We start from the raw sequence: 19,786 nt of genomic DNA, 5'->3' as shown, positions 1-19,786 counted from the left end.
TTGCCACAAACAGAAGGTAACCTAATAAATGCAGTGGAGGTGAGACAATGTTACCACCTTCTAGCTAAGTAATTTGCATCTGTGGCCCTGTGTCCTAGTCCTACTCTCTTGTGTTTTGATGAGGAGGATGCACCAGTGTTAGAGAGATGGTATCCAAATTGAGGGGCTTCCCTGGTGGTTCAGTGGTAAAGAACCTGCCTGCCAATGCAGGAGCCTTGGGTTTGATCCCTGAGTTGGGAAGATCCCCTGGAAGAGGAAATGGCAGCCCCCTCCAGTATTCTTGCCTGGGAAATCCCAAGGACTTAGCAACCTGGCGGGGTCACACGGGGTTACGAAGTAGTCGGACACGACTCAGTGACTAAACAACAGCATCCAAATTGAGACCTTTTCCTTATTTAATCAGAATAATTGGAGGAGAATCAGAAAGGGATTAATCTTCTCACTACTTAATGCAGTGTTTCAGAATACTGTGACCATGAAAACCCCAAAAGTATATTCTGGTGTCATCAGGGGATTGTGTCCCCACCCGAGAGTTCTGACGTAAGCTGTGTGGTTTCCATGGCTCTGCCACCTCTTCCCAAGCAGAAGGGGGACATGTCTGAGGCCTCCATCACTCGCTTCCACCTGGTCAGGATGACATGGGAGTTCTTATCATAATGGTCACAGAACACTTTCTGGTTGGCCCAGTGCAGTAACTCATATATTTGCATGCTTTTAAAGGCACAAGTTGGAGAAGGAGATGGCAACCACTCCAGTATTCTCGCCAGGAGAACCCCATGGTTCTGACGGACTACAGTCCGTGGGTTCGCAGAGAGCAGGACACTACTTGGCGGCTGAACAACAACAACAAAGACACAAATCAACAACCAACTTTTCCCAGGAAGGAAAGCTTAGCTCTTTCTATATCTTGGCCGGAGGACAGCCTTGCCCCTGGAAGGGACCTTCTCAGGCTGATTCTCTCCACTCCCTCTGTCCCGCAAGTCCCCCAGGGACCCCGACCATATACTAGAAAGATGGGAGACAAATGCAGCACTTTTCTTGTTTTTTAGGAGAGGCAGATGGAGTTTGCTGGAATTCCAGAAGAGTGCCCTGTAAGTTTTAGCTGGCACATGGCAACCTCAGAACTACATATATGCAGTTTTGGGGACTCTTGGTTTTCTGTTTTAGTTTTCGAACACACATCGACAACATTTACTAAGCACCTACTGTGTGCACTGTTCTACTGTGTGCTGTAACTACTGTTAGCTACTACAGTGGGGAAAAATAATTTTTGCCCTCTAGGAGTTGACAGATTAGTTGGGGGATGTGAATTATAAATATCTTGATATTGATTTCAAGAACATGATGATGGTGTTTGTGTTTATGCAAATGTCCCAAGGGTGCCCCCAAACCACCCAGCCTTTTGGAAGAGGGGGGCTCTTAAATGTAGGTGTTGTAGCTGGTGATACACAAAGAGTGATGGCGGAAAGGAGGGCATTTCAAGGGGGTGGAATGATTGCTGGGTAGAGTGGGAAGATGCACAGAGGCAGAGATGGCCCAGCTAGTACAGTGGTGGGGGAGGGGAGTTTATCAGCCCCTCCACTGGGGACCAGAGGGGCTTTGAGGATGGAGCACCCTGATAGAGTTTTCTAGCTCTGAAGAAGGAGATCCAATGCCAAGGTTCTGGAACCTCCAAGAACATGTTCCTCTCCTACTACAAGGAAGAGAGGAGTAGCATCAGACTTCATGACACAGCACTGCCCTCAACCAGCTCCATGGCCTCTCAGGTCCTACCTGACTCTACCTTTCTAGACGGAGGCATCCATCCTTACCTTGGTTTCTTCCTCCAACTGCCTCTTAAGATCCTCCAGCTGCTGGGTGAGGACCTGCTTGCCTTTGGTTAGCTGTGAGATCAGAGCGGCCTTCTCTTCCACTTGGTGGCTCAGCTCCCCTGGCAAAGAGATGTGGACCCACGTCAGGGTTTGGACCACCCTCTCCCATGGTGCAGTGGGACCCTGGGGCCCTGCCCATCCTCACCATTTTGGGTCTGCAGCCTCGCCTTCTGCATGTTCAGGTCATGGATTAACTGTGTCTGTTGGTCATCCTTGGCCTTGATCTCATTAAACTGGTCTTCCACAGTCCGGCACATCCTTTCCACATTACTCTTGGAAAAAAAAAAAAAGCCAACATGAATGGGAAAAATGGATCCTGGGTTCCCAGTATCAAATCATTTGATAGTTTACCTTCAAAGTGGGGTTGCCACTTTGAAGAATCTGCCTTGCAATGGAGGGGACTCGGGTTTGATCCCTGGTCGGGGAACTAAGCTCTTACATGCTGTGGGGAAATTAAGCCCATGTGCTGCAACTGGAGTCTAAGCATCACAACAAGACTTTGTGTGTCACAGCTAAGACTCAACACAGCCAAATAAATAATAAGTGAATAAATAAATGGGCTTTCCAGGTGGCACTAGTAGTAAAGAACCCATCTACAGGAGACATAAGAGACCTGGGTTCGATGCCTGGGTTGGGAAGATCCCCTGGAGGAGGACATGGCAACCCACTCCAGTATTCTTGCCTGGAGAATCCCATGGACAGAGGAACCTGGCAGGCTATAGTCCAAAGGGTCACAAAGAGTCAGATGCAACTGAAGTGACTTAGCAGGCATGAATGCACAAATAAATAAAGAAGAAAATGGGAGATGGATTGGAAGCATTTGGGAAAGACTGGATGAATGATGAGATCTTGAGTTGTAGCAGATCTTTGGATCAGGGCTCTGGTGACCTGAATGAATTTGGGGAGCCAGGAGCAGATGGAAGTGGAGAGAGTGTTACCGTTCAGAACATGCAGTGAGTTGCAGGCATGGAACTGTACCCGCTCACCCAGAAGGTGGATGCTGCCTCGCCTTTGCAGAGAGCAGAAGCATCAGGTACCTTTGACTTGGAGACGGTCTCGATGTTACTGGCCATGTCGTCAATCTCCATCTTCAGCTCGCTCTTCTCCTTCTCCAGCTTCTGCTTGACCCTCTGCAGGTTGTCGATCTGCTCCCCCAGCTCGGCCACACTGTCTGCGTGCTTCTTCCGCAGTGTGGCTGCCGTGGCCTCGTGTTGCAGGGTGGCCTCCTCCAGGTCCCGGCGCAGTTTCTGGAACTCAGCCTCCCTCTTCTTGTTCATCTCAATCTGGACTGAAGTGGCCCCGCTGGCTTCTTCCAGTCGCTCGCTGATCTCCTCCAGTTCCCGTGAGAGGTCTGCACGCTGCTTCTCGATCTTGCCTCTGAGTGTGTGTTCTGCTTCCACCTCCTCCTCCAGTTCTTCAGTGCGGGCCTGGAAGGGTCACTGGGTCAGGAAGGTCATGGGGGGTTGGGCAACAGCCCCACTTTGGGGAGGACATGGTGGGGAGGAATGGGGGTGGGCTTCATTAAGTCAAGAATACATTATAACATTAAATCCTTGGAAGAAAACTTGGCCACAATCTCAGTGCCCATCAGTAGGGGAATGGTCAGATCAACCGTGATGGATCCCATGGTCCAGGAGACCACAAAGTAGTAAGATGTCCACTCATGTCTACCATGGACAGCTCTGCAGAATGCATTACTACATGAAGAGAGTGACTTGCATAATGATAGTCTCTATATAATATTTTGAGTGCATATATTTTTTGTATATATATATGTGTGTGTGTATATATATATATATATTTGGCCATGCTACATGGCTTGGATAATCTTAGTTCCCTGACCAGGCATCAAACATGGGCCCACAGCAGTAGAAGCACTGAGTTGTAACCACTGGACTGCTAGGAAAGTCCCCATATACATATATATTATGTAGAAGTTTATATATATATATATATATACATATTTATTTAATATTCTTGTTCCCTTTAGGAAGATCCCCTGGAGAAGGGCATGGTAATCCATTGCAAATCCATTCCAGTATTCTGCCTGGAGAATCCCATGGATATAGGAACCTGGCAGGCTACAGTCTATGGGGTTGCAAAGAGTTGACATGACTGAAGTGACTTAGCATGCCTGCACGCATCTCCTATATATTTTTCTTTGTGTCTCTGTACATAGATCCTGTGTTCAAAAGATCCAGAGGATGCATTGGATTTCCGAGAAGATGGAAGGACCCTGGACTTAGGGGTGGTGCTTACAGCACCCTTATCAATAATATTTAGTCTATGGGTAATATTTTTAATTATCTTCAAGAAAATCTATTTATATGCAACTTAGACAATTTGAATATTAACTTCAAAAAAATGGAAGGAGATTCTCTCCAGCTCCAACAGGACTAAGACAAAAAAGCAGCAAAAGAAACCTGGGGATGAGACTTCCTTGGTGGTTCAGTGGTTAAGAATGTGCCTTGCAATGCAGAGGGCTCAGGTTCAATCCCTGGTCTGGGAACTAAAATCCCACATGCTGTGGGGCAACTAAGCCCACACGATGCAACACAAGATTTCATTTGCTGCAACTAACACCCAGTGCAACCAAATATATAAATACTAACAGAAGAGAAACCTAGGGGAAAGAGCAACGAGGTCCCTGATACAGGGATTTCCAGTTGGGGAAAGGTGTCCACATGTTACCTGCAGTTCTTTAATCTTCTTTTGTAGCTGCAGACTGTGAACTTGTTCGTCTTCAATTTTGGTCTGTAACTGGCTGATATCAAACTCCTTCCTGAAAATAGATACGTAAATATATTTAAATTACCTGAATTATGAGCCCTTCAAAGGCAGAAGTTGGCTTTCAGGCTCAAACACAGAGGTGAACATGAAAGAGCTACTTCTTCAGTTTCTCTTCCACTTGCTGCTTGTCGTTTTCTAGGTCCATGATGGACTCCTGGCACATCTTCAGGTCTCCTTCCAGCTTCCGCTTGGCTCGCTCCAGGTCAGCCCGCAGTTTCTTCTCCTGCTCTAAGCAGCCCTCCAGCTGAGAAGACATGGTGGGGGAGGGTTGCGATTTGCGGGGAACTGAGCTTGCCTCTTAGCTAAGGGCAGTGTCCCTGGGATCCTGCAGGCGTGAGCCCTGGCCTCTGCCCCAGGAGGGAGCATGGTCCCCTGCCTCCTCCCTCTTCTCTCCTCTGGCAAAGGCTGGATCCCCTCAGAGGCCTCCCAGTGCCTCTTTCAGCCGATGCCCATTTGGCCTGTCCCATGCACCATGATGGAAACATGGTGCCGGGGAATGCGTACTCTTACCCAGACAGAACAAATGGGGCATCTATGGGAGGGCACTGCGCCAGCTGTGCCTGTGAAGGTCTAGATTATGTACTATCAATCTTCTCCCCTACCTGCACCATGCAGCTGTGGGGAGATTTAGGCAAAGAATGTGTGTGTGTGTGGGGGGGTGGGGGCGGTGGTGGTGAGGGAAAGGAGTTGAGGGGAGGAGGACACCTGCTCTGGCCTCAGGACAGTTGCAGCAATCTGGAAACATTCTAGCCATGATTGGGAGTGAAACCTTTAATCTTCAAACCTGGCTCTTATATCAAGAACAAAAGTGTAACCTGGTGTGGGGATAGGGAGGGGATGGATGGTAATTTTTCAGGCCACCAATAGAACTCATTTTTAACAAAGGTAGAACAGGATTGGAGCTGTTGGAACCCAAGGACCTACAAGTGGATGCTAATAATGATGATGATAGTGATGCTGCTGCTGATGGTGATGATGCTGGTGATAATGATGGTGGTGATGGTGGTGGTGATGATGGTTGTGATGACAGTGGTGACAGTGATGGTGATGATGGTGATGATGCTGATGGTGATGATGCTGATGGTGATGGTGATGATGATGATGTTGATGCTGATGATTGTGGTGATGGTGGTAGTGATGACAGTGGTGATGATGTTGGCAATGATGATGGTGATGGTGATGGTGGTTGTGATGATGCTGGTGATGCTGAGGGTGATGATGATGGTGATGGTGATGATGGTGGTGACGGTGGTGGTGAGGATGATAGTGATGATGATGGTGGTGGTGATATTAGCAGCTAACATTTTACTGAACATGCTCTATGTGCTAAGCTTTCCATGAAAACTCTTGGAGGTAAAGCTAATTGAATCCCCATTTCACAAGGTGGAAACTGAGGCTTCACAAGTTTAAGTGGCTCATTCAGCATTCCACATTTATTTGGAAGGGGCTGAGATTCTGACCCCAGAGTCGGAACCCTCAACCCCTGCATCCTGTGTAGACCTCATCTTGTCTTTGCTTCTGCAAGTCATCAATGTTAGGGCATAGTAATGAAATATCCTCACGTCATCTATTTGCTGCTCCAGCTTGGTGTTTATTTTGATCAGACCATTGACTTTGTCTTCTTCAACCTGAAGATCATCCAGTGTTTGCTGGTGGGCTTCCTGCAGAGATTTCTTCTCTCTGGTCAGTTTGGAAATGTTTTCTTCAAGCGCTGTCATTTCTTCTGAAAGATTCTTTACCTAAGAGAGTATCGTCACCAGTTGAAACCAGTTCAAACAATTAAATCAGAAGCTTCCAGCAAAGGCTATTGATTCTTTTTTTTTTTTTTCTTTGACTTTCTCTGTTTTGGTTACTGCTTCTTTGCCTCTCCAGCAGGTGCCCATGGTAATGGCTGCATCATCCTGAAATTGGCAGCCTCTAGTGTTTTTCAGTCCTCACTGGCCTATCACAGGGCCCTTTAGGATAATTTTTTTTTAAGAGGACATCATATGGTACACAGAAGGACATTATCAATGCAAATATGCTGCCTCCAAAGAAACAACACATCAACCTATACTCATCAGATTATATCCATGGGAATTTGTTTATTAGCTGGCCAGGGTTTAGCATGAGGCAGGAAGGGGAAGAGGAATAGGCAGGAGGTGCTATACAAGAAAATTCAGAATGGGGAGTCCCCTATGTCAGGAAGCAGGGCAAGAGCACCAACCATGGAGCTTTAAAGCGTTAAATTGACTGTTTCCCACGTGCAACAATCATCCAGGTCAGAGGTTGTTAATTCCTGACCTGTGGGCCAAATCTGGCCACATAATAGTTTACAACTTTTGAATAAGTTGTAAACATTGGGGGGAAAATTGAGATTTCACCTGAAATCTGGATGTCTGATTTCTCAAGGAAAATCAGAAACTTTGGCCATGTGGTGTTCAGATCCCCACCTGGCAACAATTGGCTGGCACTGGGTCCTGGCTGCCACCTGGGGGCAGGGCAAGTGCTCTCCAGTTTGCCAGTCCCCACCCCTGCCTATCACCTCCCTATCGACGCCCAGTTGTCCATTCGACACTGCCTTGAGTCATCTCTACCTCCCTGGGAACAAAGATGATGTGAATCATGGATTGTACTTTCCATGTATTTTTGTGAAGTATGTGTTGTTTTGTGTGCATGTAATTTTAGTCTACATAAATGGTTTCATGCTATATATTTCATTTTCTTCCTTTGTCCCCAGACTCAGCACTAGGTCTTTTACATCCATCTTGTTGTCCCAGTGGCTGTGTGGTACACCCTGCTGTGTGTCCTCCACATCTCACCTCTCCAGCCCCCCAGGTGGACCCTGATCCTGCCTCCAGCTTCCATCCCCCCCCCTCCCCCCCAGAAGAAATGCTGCCATGAGCCTGCTCATACACGTCCCCTTGTGGACCTGGCAGAAGAACTCCTTGGTCTGTATACCCAGAAGCAGAATCACTGGGTTGAAGGATGCATGGGTTCTTAACTCGGCTAAGAATTTCCAGATGGCTTTCCCGTAGGCTGCATTAGTCTACATTTTACCAGTAATGCACGAGGGTCCCTGTACCTCTAACCTTCCTGCCAGTCCTTGGTGTGGTTCAGTTTTCTGCCTCCTTCACCACCTGCCTCCCTGATCATCTGCCTGGCTCTGTGGGCACAATTCTTGACTTCCTGTGCCAAGTCCTTCTCCTGAAGGATCTCTTGCTTTGTGGAGGAAGGGTTGGGGCTAGAAGCTTGTGGTGGGACCAGGCAGGTAGCAGGGGCAGGGGAAGAGCCCATGGGTTTAAGAACAGGGCGGAGGCAGATTCATTCCCCTCCCACTTCCGGGCAATTCCTTCCCCACATGTCTCCTCCTGGGAGGAGGGGTGGGGATGCCCACCTTGTTCTCCGTGGCATGCTTCTCCTTCTCCACTTTGGTCAGGGTCAGCTCCAGGTCGTCAATGTCTCTTTTGAGGGAGGAGCATTTATCTTCCAGGTTCCTCTTCTTGGCAACCAGTTCAGAATTCATCTCCTCCTCCTCTTCCAGCCTCTCGTTCAGCTCCTTCACTTTGGCCTCCAGCTGAATCTTGCTTTTGATGAGTCCCTCACACCGCTCCTCAGCATCCATCAGGTTTTCTGTTTCCTAAAAAAACAGAAACAAAAACAAACCAAGCATATCATTGTTTTTTCTAATTTATTTTTTGAAGGATAGTTGATTTACAGTGTTGTGTTAATCTCTGCTGTGCAGCCAAGTGATTCATTTATATAGATTCACATTCTTTTTCATATTCTTTTCCATTACAGTTTATCACAGGATGTGAAGTAGAGTTCCTGTGCTATACAGTAGGACCATGTTATTTACAGACTGTTGTCTTTTAATCAGCCTCTTGACCAACCCCAGAGGGAAGGGCTTTACCCTCCAGAAGCCCATTATCTGGACCCAAGTCAAGGAATGGGTCATCGCCACAAACACACATATACACACGCATATGTGCACATGTGTGCACACATGCATGCACATACTCATGTATATAATCCAAATACTGTTTTTTAAGCCACTAATGGTGTCAGCTACTTAAGAGAAATTCTCAAGCCAAGGCACATGTAGCATTCATGAAGCCTCTGCAAACTTGCCACATTTGGATGCCCAGCTATCTCCCTCTTCCTCCTACATGAGTTGAAGATCAACTCATCCACTCTGTGCTTTTACATGCTAACTAATATTTCCCAAACTTGACCATCTTTTAAAACTCTCCACAGCAAAGTGCTTCTTACGACTCCTGAGGCCTGGTTCCTTAAGCCACAGAACAGAAAACCCCAAATAGACAGAAACAAGTGATTAAATATGTACATTTCCCAGAAGGCTCTGCAGTGAGTCTTTTGGAGTGGCCACAATTGCTGATTATGTTGTTAAATGTAAACAGATTATATCCTCTCTTACTTACTTCTCAGTGTTGTGAGAACTGGACACACATTTCAAGGTAATGGATAAAAAGAGTCTGGCAAGAATAGCCTTCTGTGTTTACTGAACATGTCCTGTGTTACATGCATGAATTCATATGAGCCTCCCAGCTACCCTAAGAGGTGAGGGGCTATTGCTGTGCCCATTTCACGGTTGAGAAAACTGAGGCACAAAGAAGATAAGTCAGCTGCCTGAGGTCACACAACTGCCAAGTGGAGGACCTGGGCTGTGAACCCAGATATCTGGTTCTAAAACTTGTTCTTGTGCTCACTGTGCTTGGGAAGGTGAAGGGGAGGAGGATGTGCTGTGCACTTAAGGCAAAGGGTAGATGTATTGGGAGTTTATTAAAAAGAGCAAACGCTAAATGTCTTGACTCTGTGAAATGAGACCATTACACTGCTAGAGTGTTATGTACTAGATATACAGCTTCATTTTCCCTATATCTTTGAAAATGTGCATATCTTTAATTTTTAAAAAAGTTTTTATCTTTAAATTTTTTGGTTGAACCACTCAACCTACAGGATCTTAGTTCCCTGACCAGGAATTGAACCTAAGCCATGGCGGTGAAAACCTGAAATCCTAACCAATAGGTCACCAGGGAACTCCCAGTGATTTAGTTACATGATTTTTAAAAAGACTTGGTACATCACTGACAGATTTTTTATTATGACAAACACATCCCCCTCATGCCCACAGCAAAATAACATCTGACTCTGCTGTAGAAGACAGGGAGAAATAAAGTGAGCAGAAATTCACTTTGCAGATCTATTTTGCAGTGTATTGAGTCCACAAGCCCAGGCTTGCCTCCTTTTACTAGCAGGGTAGTGATGTAATGCCCTATGAGCCCACTGGGTGGCACCACTATCTCTTGAATAAACTCTGATGGATCCTGGCCTCAGGGAGATACTTACAGACTGGACCTGCAACTGGAGGTCATTCTTCTCCTGCAGCAGGGACACCATTTTCTCCTCCAGCTCCTTTCGGCGAGCCTCAGATCTGGCCAGTTCTTCCTTGGCTCTCTCAAAGTCTTCCTTCATGGTGGCTATCTCCTTCTCGGCCTCCGCGCTCTTCAGCAGGGGCTTGATCTTGAAGAACAGGTTCATCCAGGGCCAGTGCTTGACGTTCATGAAAGATCGGATATTGTACTGGATGCAGAAGATGGAGTCCCTGTGTATTGTTAGGACGGGGGTTAATAGACCACAGCAAGGGGCAGTCTCCACCCCCTGCCCCCGTGGGCCCCAAGACCTTCACCCTTATCGGTCAGGTGGGAGGGAGGGATGTACAGCTTGGCCGTACCCATCCCATGAGCTCCAGAGTCTGTTCTGCGAACGAAGAGGAGAGGAAACAGCATGTGCAAGTTTGGGAGGTGAGAGAGGCTCCATCCAGCTGGCTTCCACCTCCACCACCCTCCTGAAAATGCTCACCCTCAGGTGGTCAGTCTGAGCAAACTCCGGGAGGCAGTGAAGGACAGGGAGCCAGCGAGAAGGGCTTCCAGGGAATCCCCACACAGGACTGGCTGCAGTGCTGCTGTGCTTCCTGTCGCATTACTGAAGGACTAAGGCCCTTTGAGCTTCATTCACTCCCTTCCGTCCTCTCTCCCCCATCATCTGTTTCCTAATTCAGGTCCTGTCATCTTCTGTTTGGACTTCCGCTATAGCCTGGTCTTGACGCGTCTTGTGCCTTCAGCCCTGCTCGTCTTGTGACTGCCAGTGACCTCTTTGAGTGTGTGTGCTTTTCGTTTTATGGCCACGCCGTGGGGCAAGTGGGATCTTACTTCCTGGAATAGGGATCAAACCTGTGCCTTTTGCAGTGGAAGCGTGGTATCTTAACCACTGGCCTGCCAGGAAGGTCCCCCAGGTGACCTGTCTGAGATATTGAAACAAATCCAATCCTCTCACTCGTCTCCTCCATGGCTCCCCATCAAGTGGAAAAGTTAACCTGGGCTCCTCAAGGTGGCAGGTGGGGACCTCCACTGCCAGCCTCTCCTCGCTCCAGTCAAGTGACCTGCTTTTGCTCCCCCCAACCCCCAGGCTACCCTTCCTCCAGCTGTGCAAAGCCTCCTTTGGAAAGCTCTTTCTTTTTTGCTGCCCTTTCATGCCAACCCCAGCCCCCAATCCGTCCACCTGGCCCTGAATACAACTGACACTACACTTGTCACAAACGTGAAAACTAGTCAAGCAGTTGTCTGCTTCCCACTCTTCTGTGGGTTCCTGGGGGCCAGGACTTTTTTTCTGCATCCCCAGTGTCAAGCAGAGGCCCTAGCACAGAACTGTGGCTCAGTAAATGTGAGGGACATTTACTGTCCACAGGGGCAAATAAGTGAACACCTTAAGACTAAAACACAAAGCAATGGTCAGCTCCAGGGAGGAGGGCGGGGAGGCGAGGGCTTGCATCACCTCCTCTCCATCATCTTCTTGAACTCCACCCGCATCAGGTAGCCCCGGCATAAGGCCTGTGTGCGTGTCATCAGGGTCACCAGCTTCTCGTCCCTCATCTCCTCCAAGAGGCCCAGGAGCCCAGCTTTGAAGAATACCTGTGTGAAAGGAGAGATGGGTGCTGCTTCATCCACAGCCTGTGCACTCAAGGGGGGCTATCTCTGTCTAGCCCTAGCCCTGGACTTAGAGCCCTGGCTTGGGACCAGCAGCCGTTTGGCTCCCAAGACTCTGTTTTTTGGGGGCTGTATTCTCTGCAGGAGCCCCTCTGTGTCCTGTTCCAAGGTATGTTCCAGGCCCCACCAGCCCAGGAGGACAGATTCTGATGGAGTTCACGTGCAGGAAGCAAGGATGGGACAGAAATATAATCACAGGTGCAGACCAGGAGGGACTCACAGACGCCTCTGCTCCCTCTCCCATCCTCATCCTCCTATCTCTCTGCCCAGCTGAGGAGGTGGGTCCCACCCTGGGGGCCCCTCCCAGCACTGCCCACACCTGCAGGGCTTCCTCTGCCCCTGTGATGTTCCAAGGAAGCAGGGCACGTGTGGGGGCCGCAGGCTTTTCCCTAGCGGGGTTGTGGTCCCCTTGCCCCTTTCAGGACACAGAACTTTGGAGTCAGGCCAGGATTTGCAGCTGGCTTTTGTCACCCACTCCCCACGTGACCTCAAACAAGTCTCTTGTCCTCTGGGAGCCTCCCAATAACCCCATGAGGTAAGTACCACCCTTATCACCATCAGGTGATCTGGAAGATTCGGTAAAATGTGTATAGAAGGCATGTCACAGGTCTCAATGCACATGTGCTCAATAATGGTGATCATTTTTATTGGTTATAATTCTTCTCAGGACCTCACAGTCCCTGGAATTCTGTGTTCTCTGATCTCTTTGGCTCCTAACCCTTTAGGGGCACTCATTCTCTGCTCCTGTTGATTTCTTCTATTGCTGCTGGGGCTGGGACTTCCAATTAAGCCTCTAGACACTTAAAATCAGCATAGAGAGACCTGCCTCTACCTGGGCAGAATTCCCTTGGCCTAGGCTTCTGGGCAAGGGACAGTCAGGCTGCCCAGAAGGGGAAAGAGACACCTTTCCTCCCATCAGCTCATAAGCAGTCCAGTTCAGTTCAGTCACTCAGTTGTGTCTGATTCTTTGTGATTCCATGGACTGCAGCACACCAGGCCTTCCTGCCCATCACCAAGTCCCGGAGCTTGCTCAAACTCATATCCATCAAGGTGGTGATGCCATCCAAACATCCCATCCTCTGTCATCCCCTTCTCCTCCTGCCTTTATTCTTTCCCAGCATCAGGGTCTCTTCCAATGAGTTAGTTCTTCGCTGGAGTTTAGTACTGGAGTTTCAGCTTCAGCATCAGTCCTTCCAATGAATATTTAGGACTGATTTCCTTTATGATTGACTGGTAGGATCTCTTTGCAGTCCAAAGGACTCTCGAGAGTCTTCTCTAACACCACAGTTCAAAAGGGGTTTGGGGGTTAACCCTCTTGGCCTGGGGGTTACCTAGGGTGGGGGTCGTCCCTGCCCCACCTGTGCTTACCTTGGTGTGGCCGAATCTATACTGCTCCCGGTCCACGTCGATGGAGTTCAGAAGCTTCTCGGAAGCATTTTTGCTGTCAATGAACTGCCCCTCTGGGATGGCGCTGGCATTGAGGATCCGGTACCTGACGAGGGAGGGTGAGGGGTCAGTGTGGGGCCTGGGTTGAATGGTCTGGAGATGGGCCTCTGGTGACACAGCCCTGGGTGGAGCCGGGAGGGTGCTGGGCCCTGCTGATTCCTGAGGGGCTGCTGTTTCCTGCCCCTCCCTGCTCAGGCCCCGGGGCCACGGAGCCCAGTGGGGTCCCAGCCCGGTCTCTCTGGGACAGGAGGAGGTGGTGTCCCCCATACCCAGGGTGGAGTCTGGGAGGCAGAATCCAGGGAACCACTGCTGCTGAGGGGACAAGCCCATGCCAGCAGCTGGCCTAGCACACGTGAGCCCAGGAGACGCCTCACCTGCACTGGAGGCCAGGTCAGGACTGGCACCTACCTACATCCCCCCACCAACTGGGCAGTTCTGGGGAGGGTGGAGGTTTCAGTTGAGGGGCAAAATTTCCCAATGGATTCAACTCCTACAAAAGGCTCTGTGCCTGAGACCAGGCCTTCTAGAACCTTCTCCTGCTCCAGCCATAGAAGGAAATGGAATATTATACAGTGACTAGTCTGGCAGAGGGGAATCTAGGGGTTGATTTTAGGCAAGCAGGCTGTGATAGGAGGGAGAGAAACATATGGAAGCAAGGCCAGCTGAGTGCATGGCTGGGATGGTGCTTTCAGAGGAGATGACTCTTATCTGACTTTAAAGAACCTTGAAATCAGCTGTGACCTGCAGGCTAGTGGTCATTCTAGAGTGTCTTCTTCCCACCTGTCCCCCTGGGCAAGGCCTGGACTTGTGGGCCCAGATGGCGGTCGGGAGGAGAGCGTTGGTCTAGAGGAGGGAATCTCAACTGGGGGACACTGGGCAATGTCTGAGATTGTGGTTGCTACCAGCAACTGTGGGTTGAGGCCAGGGGTGCTGCTAAAGTCACATAACACACAGGACAGTTCTCACAAAAAAGAATTATCTAGCCCTAAATGTCCATAGTGCAGGGGTTGAGAAACCCTGGTCTGGAGTCACAGTCAGGCTCGAGTGGTCTGGGCTCTGATCTTGGGATTGCTTTGGGGTAGTCCAGCCCTTGCTCTGTGCAAAGGCTCGTCGCCCCAGCAGAAGAATCCTATGGAAACCTTGGGAGCTCACCCAATACCCAGCTGCAGGAGTGCCTTTGGGGGATGCAGAAGGTACCCTCCAAAAGAGAGAGATGGAAAGGCAGGCGACCTACCGCTGTTTGAAGTCCCCATAGAGAATCCGGCTGGGGAAGCCCTTCCTGCAGATGCGGATGCCCTCCAGGACCCCGTTACAGCGCAGCTGGTGCAGGACCAGGTGGTGGTCCATCACGCCTGGAGAGAGAGGAGCCCAGGGCCTGTTGGCGGCCTTTCCACTGTTTTCTCTGATGTTCTGGGCACCAGGAGACCCCTGGATACCCAGCCTTGAATGGGAAGGTTTGGTGCCAGTAGAAATAATCTCAACATTCTGGGGAGACTCTAGCACCCCATAACCATGGGACTAAAAGCCAAAATATTAATCTTTGCCCTGTTCATCGCTCTTGACTCTGATGAGGACAGAATAGTTGTCTTGATCTAGAAATGTTTCTCATCATTATTATTCTCATAATAACAACAGTTTTTATTATTACTATAATTGACAGCCAACATTTGCAGAGTGTTCATACTGTGTTTGGCCCTATATTGTTTTGTTTTTATTATTTTCCTTGGTGGCCTAGTAAATAATCAGGTGCAAGGGTTTCATGAGAATATGCAAAGAAGAAGCCTCTGTCATTACTGTGTTTGATATTTTGATGAGGTTGATCATATAATTTATTATATTGCATGCACTCTTACATATTTTTGTCTGCCTCATCAATCATGAACTGACAGTTTATTTAAATTCACCTAAAACTACTGTTGTAGTGCTATCTACTAGCATTTTTAAAAAATTGAGGTATCATTCACATATAACATTTTATTAGTTTCAGGTGTACAACCATATTTGTATATATTATGAAATGATTGCTGCAAGAAGTCCAGTTAACCCCCATCACCATACACAGTTACAATTTTTTCTCTTATGATTGGTCCTGTTTTAAATGCTATGCATGTACTAGCTTATTTAATTCTCACAACAACCCTCCAAGGAGGGTGCAGGGGGTTAATATTTACAAAATGAGTCAACATTTGTAAGTGCTCACTAATAGGGTTTCCCTGGTGGCTCATAGGGTAAAGAATTTGCCTGCAATGTAGGAGACCTGGATTTGATCCCTGGGTCAGGAAGATCCCCTGAAGAAGGGAATGGCTACCCACTCCAGTATTCTTGCCTGGAGAATCCCATGGACAGAGGAGCCTGGCAGGCAGTAGTCCATGGAACTGTAAAGAGTTGGACACGACTGAGTGACTATCACTTTCACTCAGGAAATAAATGAGTAAATAACTAAGTGAATGAATCAATAAAATGCCATTTGATCCTCCTTTTATAGACTAGAAAGCTAAAGGACTCGGCTGCGGTCCCTTGAGCAGTCACAGGTGGAGCTGGGCTGTTTTCCTGCATCATCTGCTCTCCTGTAATGCTGCTGAAGCAGGGCTTGATGCCAGAAGCCCAGTCTTTGGGATGGAACAGCTTAGCTGATCAGTGAGCTGCCTCGTAGCCACAGTGTATGTGATGGTCTGTTCTTTTCTTTATAAGCCCTGAATCTCAGCCCTACTCCAGGAATATTTGTGAATTCAAGACTGGGGATGGTTCAAGGTCTACTGCACTGCACGGTGTGCTGTGACTGTATATCTGGTGTCTGATTCTCGATTTCTTCACTTATGAAATGGAGATAAGCACCCTCATCTTGCAGTGAACTGTTATAAGCAGCAACATAATAATGTTACAACACATAACATAATAATGTGACTGTAGTGGGCTCAGAAAACAGTTGTTATTGATTCTGTTTTTATTGTGGAAGACCTAAGTTGATTATTTGCCAAATATAGTGGCTCCTAATTTTTGGGGGGAGGGGGGAGGTTTTTTTTCATAACCTTATGAAAGTTATGAATCTAGTGTACCTATATATGTGTTGTCGTTGTTCAGTCACCCAGTCATGTCCGACTTTCTGTGACCCTACGGACTGCAGCACGCCAGGCTTCTATGTCCTTCATTATCTCCCAGAGTTTGCTCAAATTTATTTCCACTGAGTTGATGATGGGCTGGCCAAAGAGCTTGTATATAACATCTTATGGAATACTTGAACAAACTTTTTGGTCAACCCAATACATGATATTTTGGAAATAATTTCATAGTAGGGATATAGGTGAAATAAAAGATGCCCAGTTGAACTTAAATTTCAGAGAAATAGTAAAATAACTATTTCAGTGTAAGTATATCACAAATATTGCACGGGTCATGGTTATACTAAGAAAATTTTCACTGTCTTATCTGAAATTTGAATTTAATGGGGAGATTTCTCATATTTTTAATCTGTTAAATCTGGGAGCCCTATTTCATAGACTGAAAAGAGATAAAGGCTATCATGAACCCGTCTTCAGGGAAGTACACACGCACATGCACACAGACTCGCCGACACATGCACACACACATGTGTGCACACCTCCCACAGAATTTTGCTCATGTTTCAGGGAGTCCTGTTCTGGTGGATTCTTACTCACCAGGTGTCTTGGTCTCATTGGGAATCAGACATCGCACAAAGTGAGGGTGAGTGCTTCTTAAGTTGGTCATCAATTTGTTTAAATTTTCCTGGGGCACAAACCAGAAGAAGCACATTTACCTTTTCAAATGCTGTTTCACTGGGCAGAAAAACAACTGAATGTGGAAGGTGTGAAAAAACAAACCCTGAACACAGCAGACACGGTCTGGAAAGAGGAGCCCTTCTTCTTCCCACCCTTCTTGCTTGCCCCGGAGTCGCCTGGAGACAGACAGACAGAGGGGGTATGTCTGGTGAGTCCTGAGGACACAGTGGTGGCCTTCCTACCCATCCCCCACCCATTTTATTGAGCTGTAACTGACATATAACATTGTATAAATTTAAGGTGTACAAAGGGATGATTTGATATTTGTATGTACTGCAAAATGATCACTGCTACATAACGTCTATCACCTCCATAATTAGTTTTTTTCTTGTGTTGAGCGCTTTTAAAATCTACTATCTTAGCAGCTTTCAAATATACAATACAGCATTATTAACTATCATTGCCACACTGTACATTACAACCACAGAACTTATTTATGTTATAATCATAAGTATGCACCTTTTAGCCCCCTTCACCCAATTCTTCCCCAGCTCTCACCTCCGACCTCTGGCAACCACAAATCAGATCTCTGTTTCTATGATTTTGGTTTTTTAAGATTCCACAAATCAGTGATATCATACAGTATTTGTCTTTCTCTGTCTGACTTATTTCTCTTAGCTTAAGGCCCTGAGTAATATTCCATTATATATGTGTGTATACACACATACAAGATATTACCACATCTTCTTTATCTATTTATCTGGTGATAGACACAGGTTGCTTCCATACCTTGGTAATTCTAATAATGCTGCTATAAATATTGGGGTGCATATATCGTTTCAAATTAGTGGGTTTTTTTGGGGGGGGATGTATACCCAGGAGTAGAATTGTGGGTCATGTGATTAGAACTCAATCTCTTGAGGAAGAGGAAGAATAGAAGTAGGAGAAAGAAGAACAGAAACAGACAAATCAAAGTCATCCTGAAGCTCATGTCCAATTATTGGTTCTTCATGAGCTGTGAGTGATTACATAGTTTCCACAAGGGGGGATTTTAAAAAAGGATGTCACCTGCTTCTGCACCAGCATAGTTGGAAAAAAGAAAGGACAGCAGCTTCAGCGAAGACTTCTGGTACAGCCCGACCACCGTCTCATTCAGGGGGTCCTTGTTCTTGTCCAGCCAGCCGGCAATGTTGTAGTCCACGGTGCCCGCATAGTGCACCAGGGAGAAGTGGGCCTCAGCCTTGCCCTTGGCAGGTTTGGGCTTCTGGAAGTTGTTGGACTTGCCCAGGTGCTGGTCATACAGCTTGTTCTTGAAGGAGGTGTCCGTGGCCTTGGGGAACATGCACTCCTCTTCCAGGATGGAGAAGATGCCCATAGGCTGGAGGGAGGATAATAGACTGTCCTCAGTGTCCAGTAGTACATCCCCAGTGACTCCATCTTCTGAAGGAGCCAGGGGCAACTTCTTTGGTGCTGTCAGTGTAACTAGGAGCACTGGGACGTCAGTGCTGAGAGAGCAAGGCTGCCGGTCCGCTCCGTGCCATGGCAGAGTAGTGCTTGACGTTAAGCTGGGCAGCACTGCTACTGCTGCTAAGTCACGTCAGTTGTGGCCGACTCTGTGGGACCCGATAGGCGGCAGCCCACCAGTCTCCCCCGTCCCTGGGACTGTCCAGGCAAGAATACTAGAGTGGGTTGCCATTTCCTTCTCCAATGCATGAAAGTGAAAAAGTGAAAGTGAAGTCGCTCAGTCATGTCTGACTCTTAGCGACCCCATGGACTGCAGCCCATGGGCTCCTCCGTCCATGGGATTTTCCAGGCCAGAGGACTGGAGTGGGGTGCCATTGCCTTCTCCGGCACAGCAGCACAGTAGCTGCTTATTTAATGTTTGCTGAACAAAAAAGCATGGAATGAGATTGCACATATGTAAGTGAAGCTCTTTGTGAGATAATAGAAAATATATATACCGGTCTCTGTCCCTGGATTCTGGCAAAGAGCTTCTAAAGCCTTTGTAATGTCCTAGTGATAAGAGTACTAGAGCATCTATTGTCTTGAGGTGACTCTGAGCTGGGGGCCCCTGGCTGAGGGCTGGTCACCAGAAAGACCAAGCCATGATGAGAAGCTTGGGATTTTCATCCCCTCCCCCATCCACCAGAGAGGGGAGAGGGGCTGGAAATGCAGCAAATGATTGATTGTGCCTACATGAGGAAGCCTCCATAAAATCCTAGTTGTAGGTGATTTTGAGAACTTCCAGGTTGGCAAACATGTCCACACTGGGAGGGTGACACAATCCAAGCTTTGGGGACAGAAGCGCTTGCATTTGGGACTCTCCCAGATCTCGTTCCATATGTCTCTTCATCTGGCTATTCATCTGTACACTTAAAAATTTTTTTTTAATTTACTTTTTATTTTATTTTATTTTTTTGGCCACAATATGTGGCATGTGGGATCTTAGTTCCTCAACCAGGGATCAAACCCGGGTACCCAGGATTGGAAGCACAGAGTCTTAACCCTTGGACCATGAGGGAAGTCCCTCATCTGTTTTCTTTATCAAATCCTTTGATAAACTGGTAAATGTAACTGTCTTCCTGAGCTCTGTGAACCCCTCTAGTAAATTAATTAAACCTGAGGACAGGGTTGTAAGAAACGTTGATTTGTAGCCAACTGGGTCAGAAGTTGTAGGACACCTGGGGACCTACTGCTTGAACTTGGCGTCTCTGGATAGAGAGTGCCAGAATTGAGTTAAATTGTAGGATGACCAGTTAATGTTGCAGAGGATTGCTTGCTGTCATGAGGAAAAACCTCCATATGTTTGGTGACCAGAAATATAAGAAACGAAGGGCTCTGTGTGAGTAGTAAAGCAAATTCATAGAAGAGAAACACACAGTAGGGAAGAACTAAG

The 19,786-nt window shown here is 47.5% G+C and overlaps 1 protein-coding gene across 1 annotated transcript in view; it reads right to left on the bottom strand.

The window, feature by feature from the left end:
• MYH13 (myosin heavy chain 13) overlaps positions 1-19,786 on the bottom strand; it is a 47,574-nt gene that overhangs the window by 12,809 nt on the left and 14,979 nt on the right. Inside the window, exons 14-27 of the mRNA XM_065910909.1 lie at positions 17,959-18,268; positions 16,993-17,066; positions 16,810-16,897; positions 14,388-14,505; positions 13,076-13,199; positions 11,496-11,632; positions 10,011-10,266; positions 8,038-8,280; positions 6,224-6,400; positions 4,760-4,905; positions 4,563-4,653; positions 2,909-3,298; positions 2,017-2,143; positions 1,812-1,930 (exon numbers count right to left, since the gene is read on the bottom strand). Coding sequence (XP_065766981.1) covers positions 1,812-1,930; positions 2,017-2,143; positions 2,909-3,298; positions 4,563-4,653; positions 4,760-4,905; positions 6,224-6,400; positions 8,038-8,280; positions 10,011-10,266; positions 11,496-11,632; positions 13,076-13,199; positions 14,388-14,505; positions 16,810-16,897; positions 16,993-17,066; positions 17,959-18,268 — 2,400 coding nt within the window. The remainder of the gene's footprint in view (positions 1-1,811; positions 1,931-2,016; positions 2,144-2,908; positions 3,299-4,562; positions 4,654-4,759; positions 4,906-6,223; positions 6,401-8,037; positions 8,281-10,010; positions 10,267-11,495; positions 11,633-13,075; positions 13,200-14,387; positions 14,506-16,809; positions 16,898-16,992; positions 17,067-17,958; positions 18,269-19,786) is intronic.

Source organism: Muntiacus reevesi, chromosome 18 (genome assembly GCF_963930625.1).
Source record: "Muntiacus reevesi chromosome 18, mMunRee1.1, whole genome shotgun sequence".
NCBI lineage: Eukaryota > Metazoa > Chordata > Mammalia > Artiodactyla > Cervidae > Muntiacus > Muntiacus reevesi.
The sequence above is the reverse complement of the archived record's forward strand: the minus strand, read 5'-3'. Positions and strand labels throughout refer to the sequence as shown.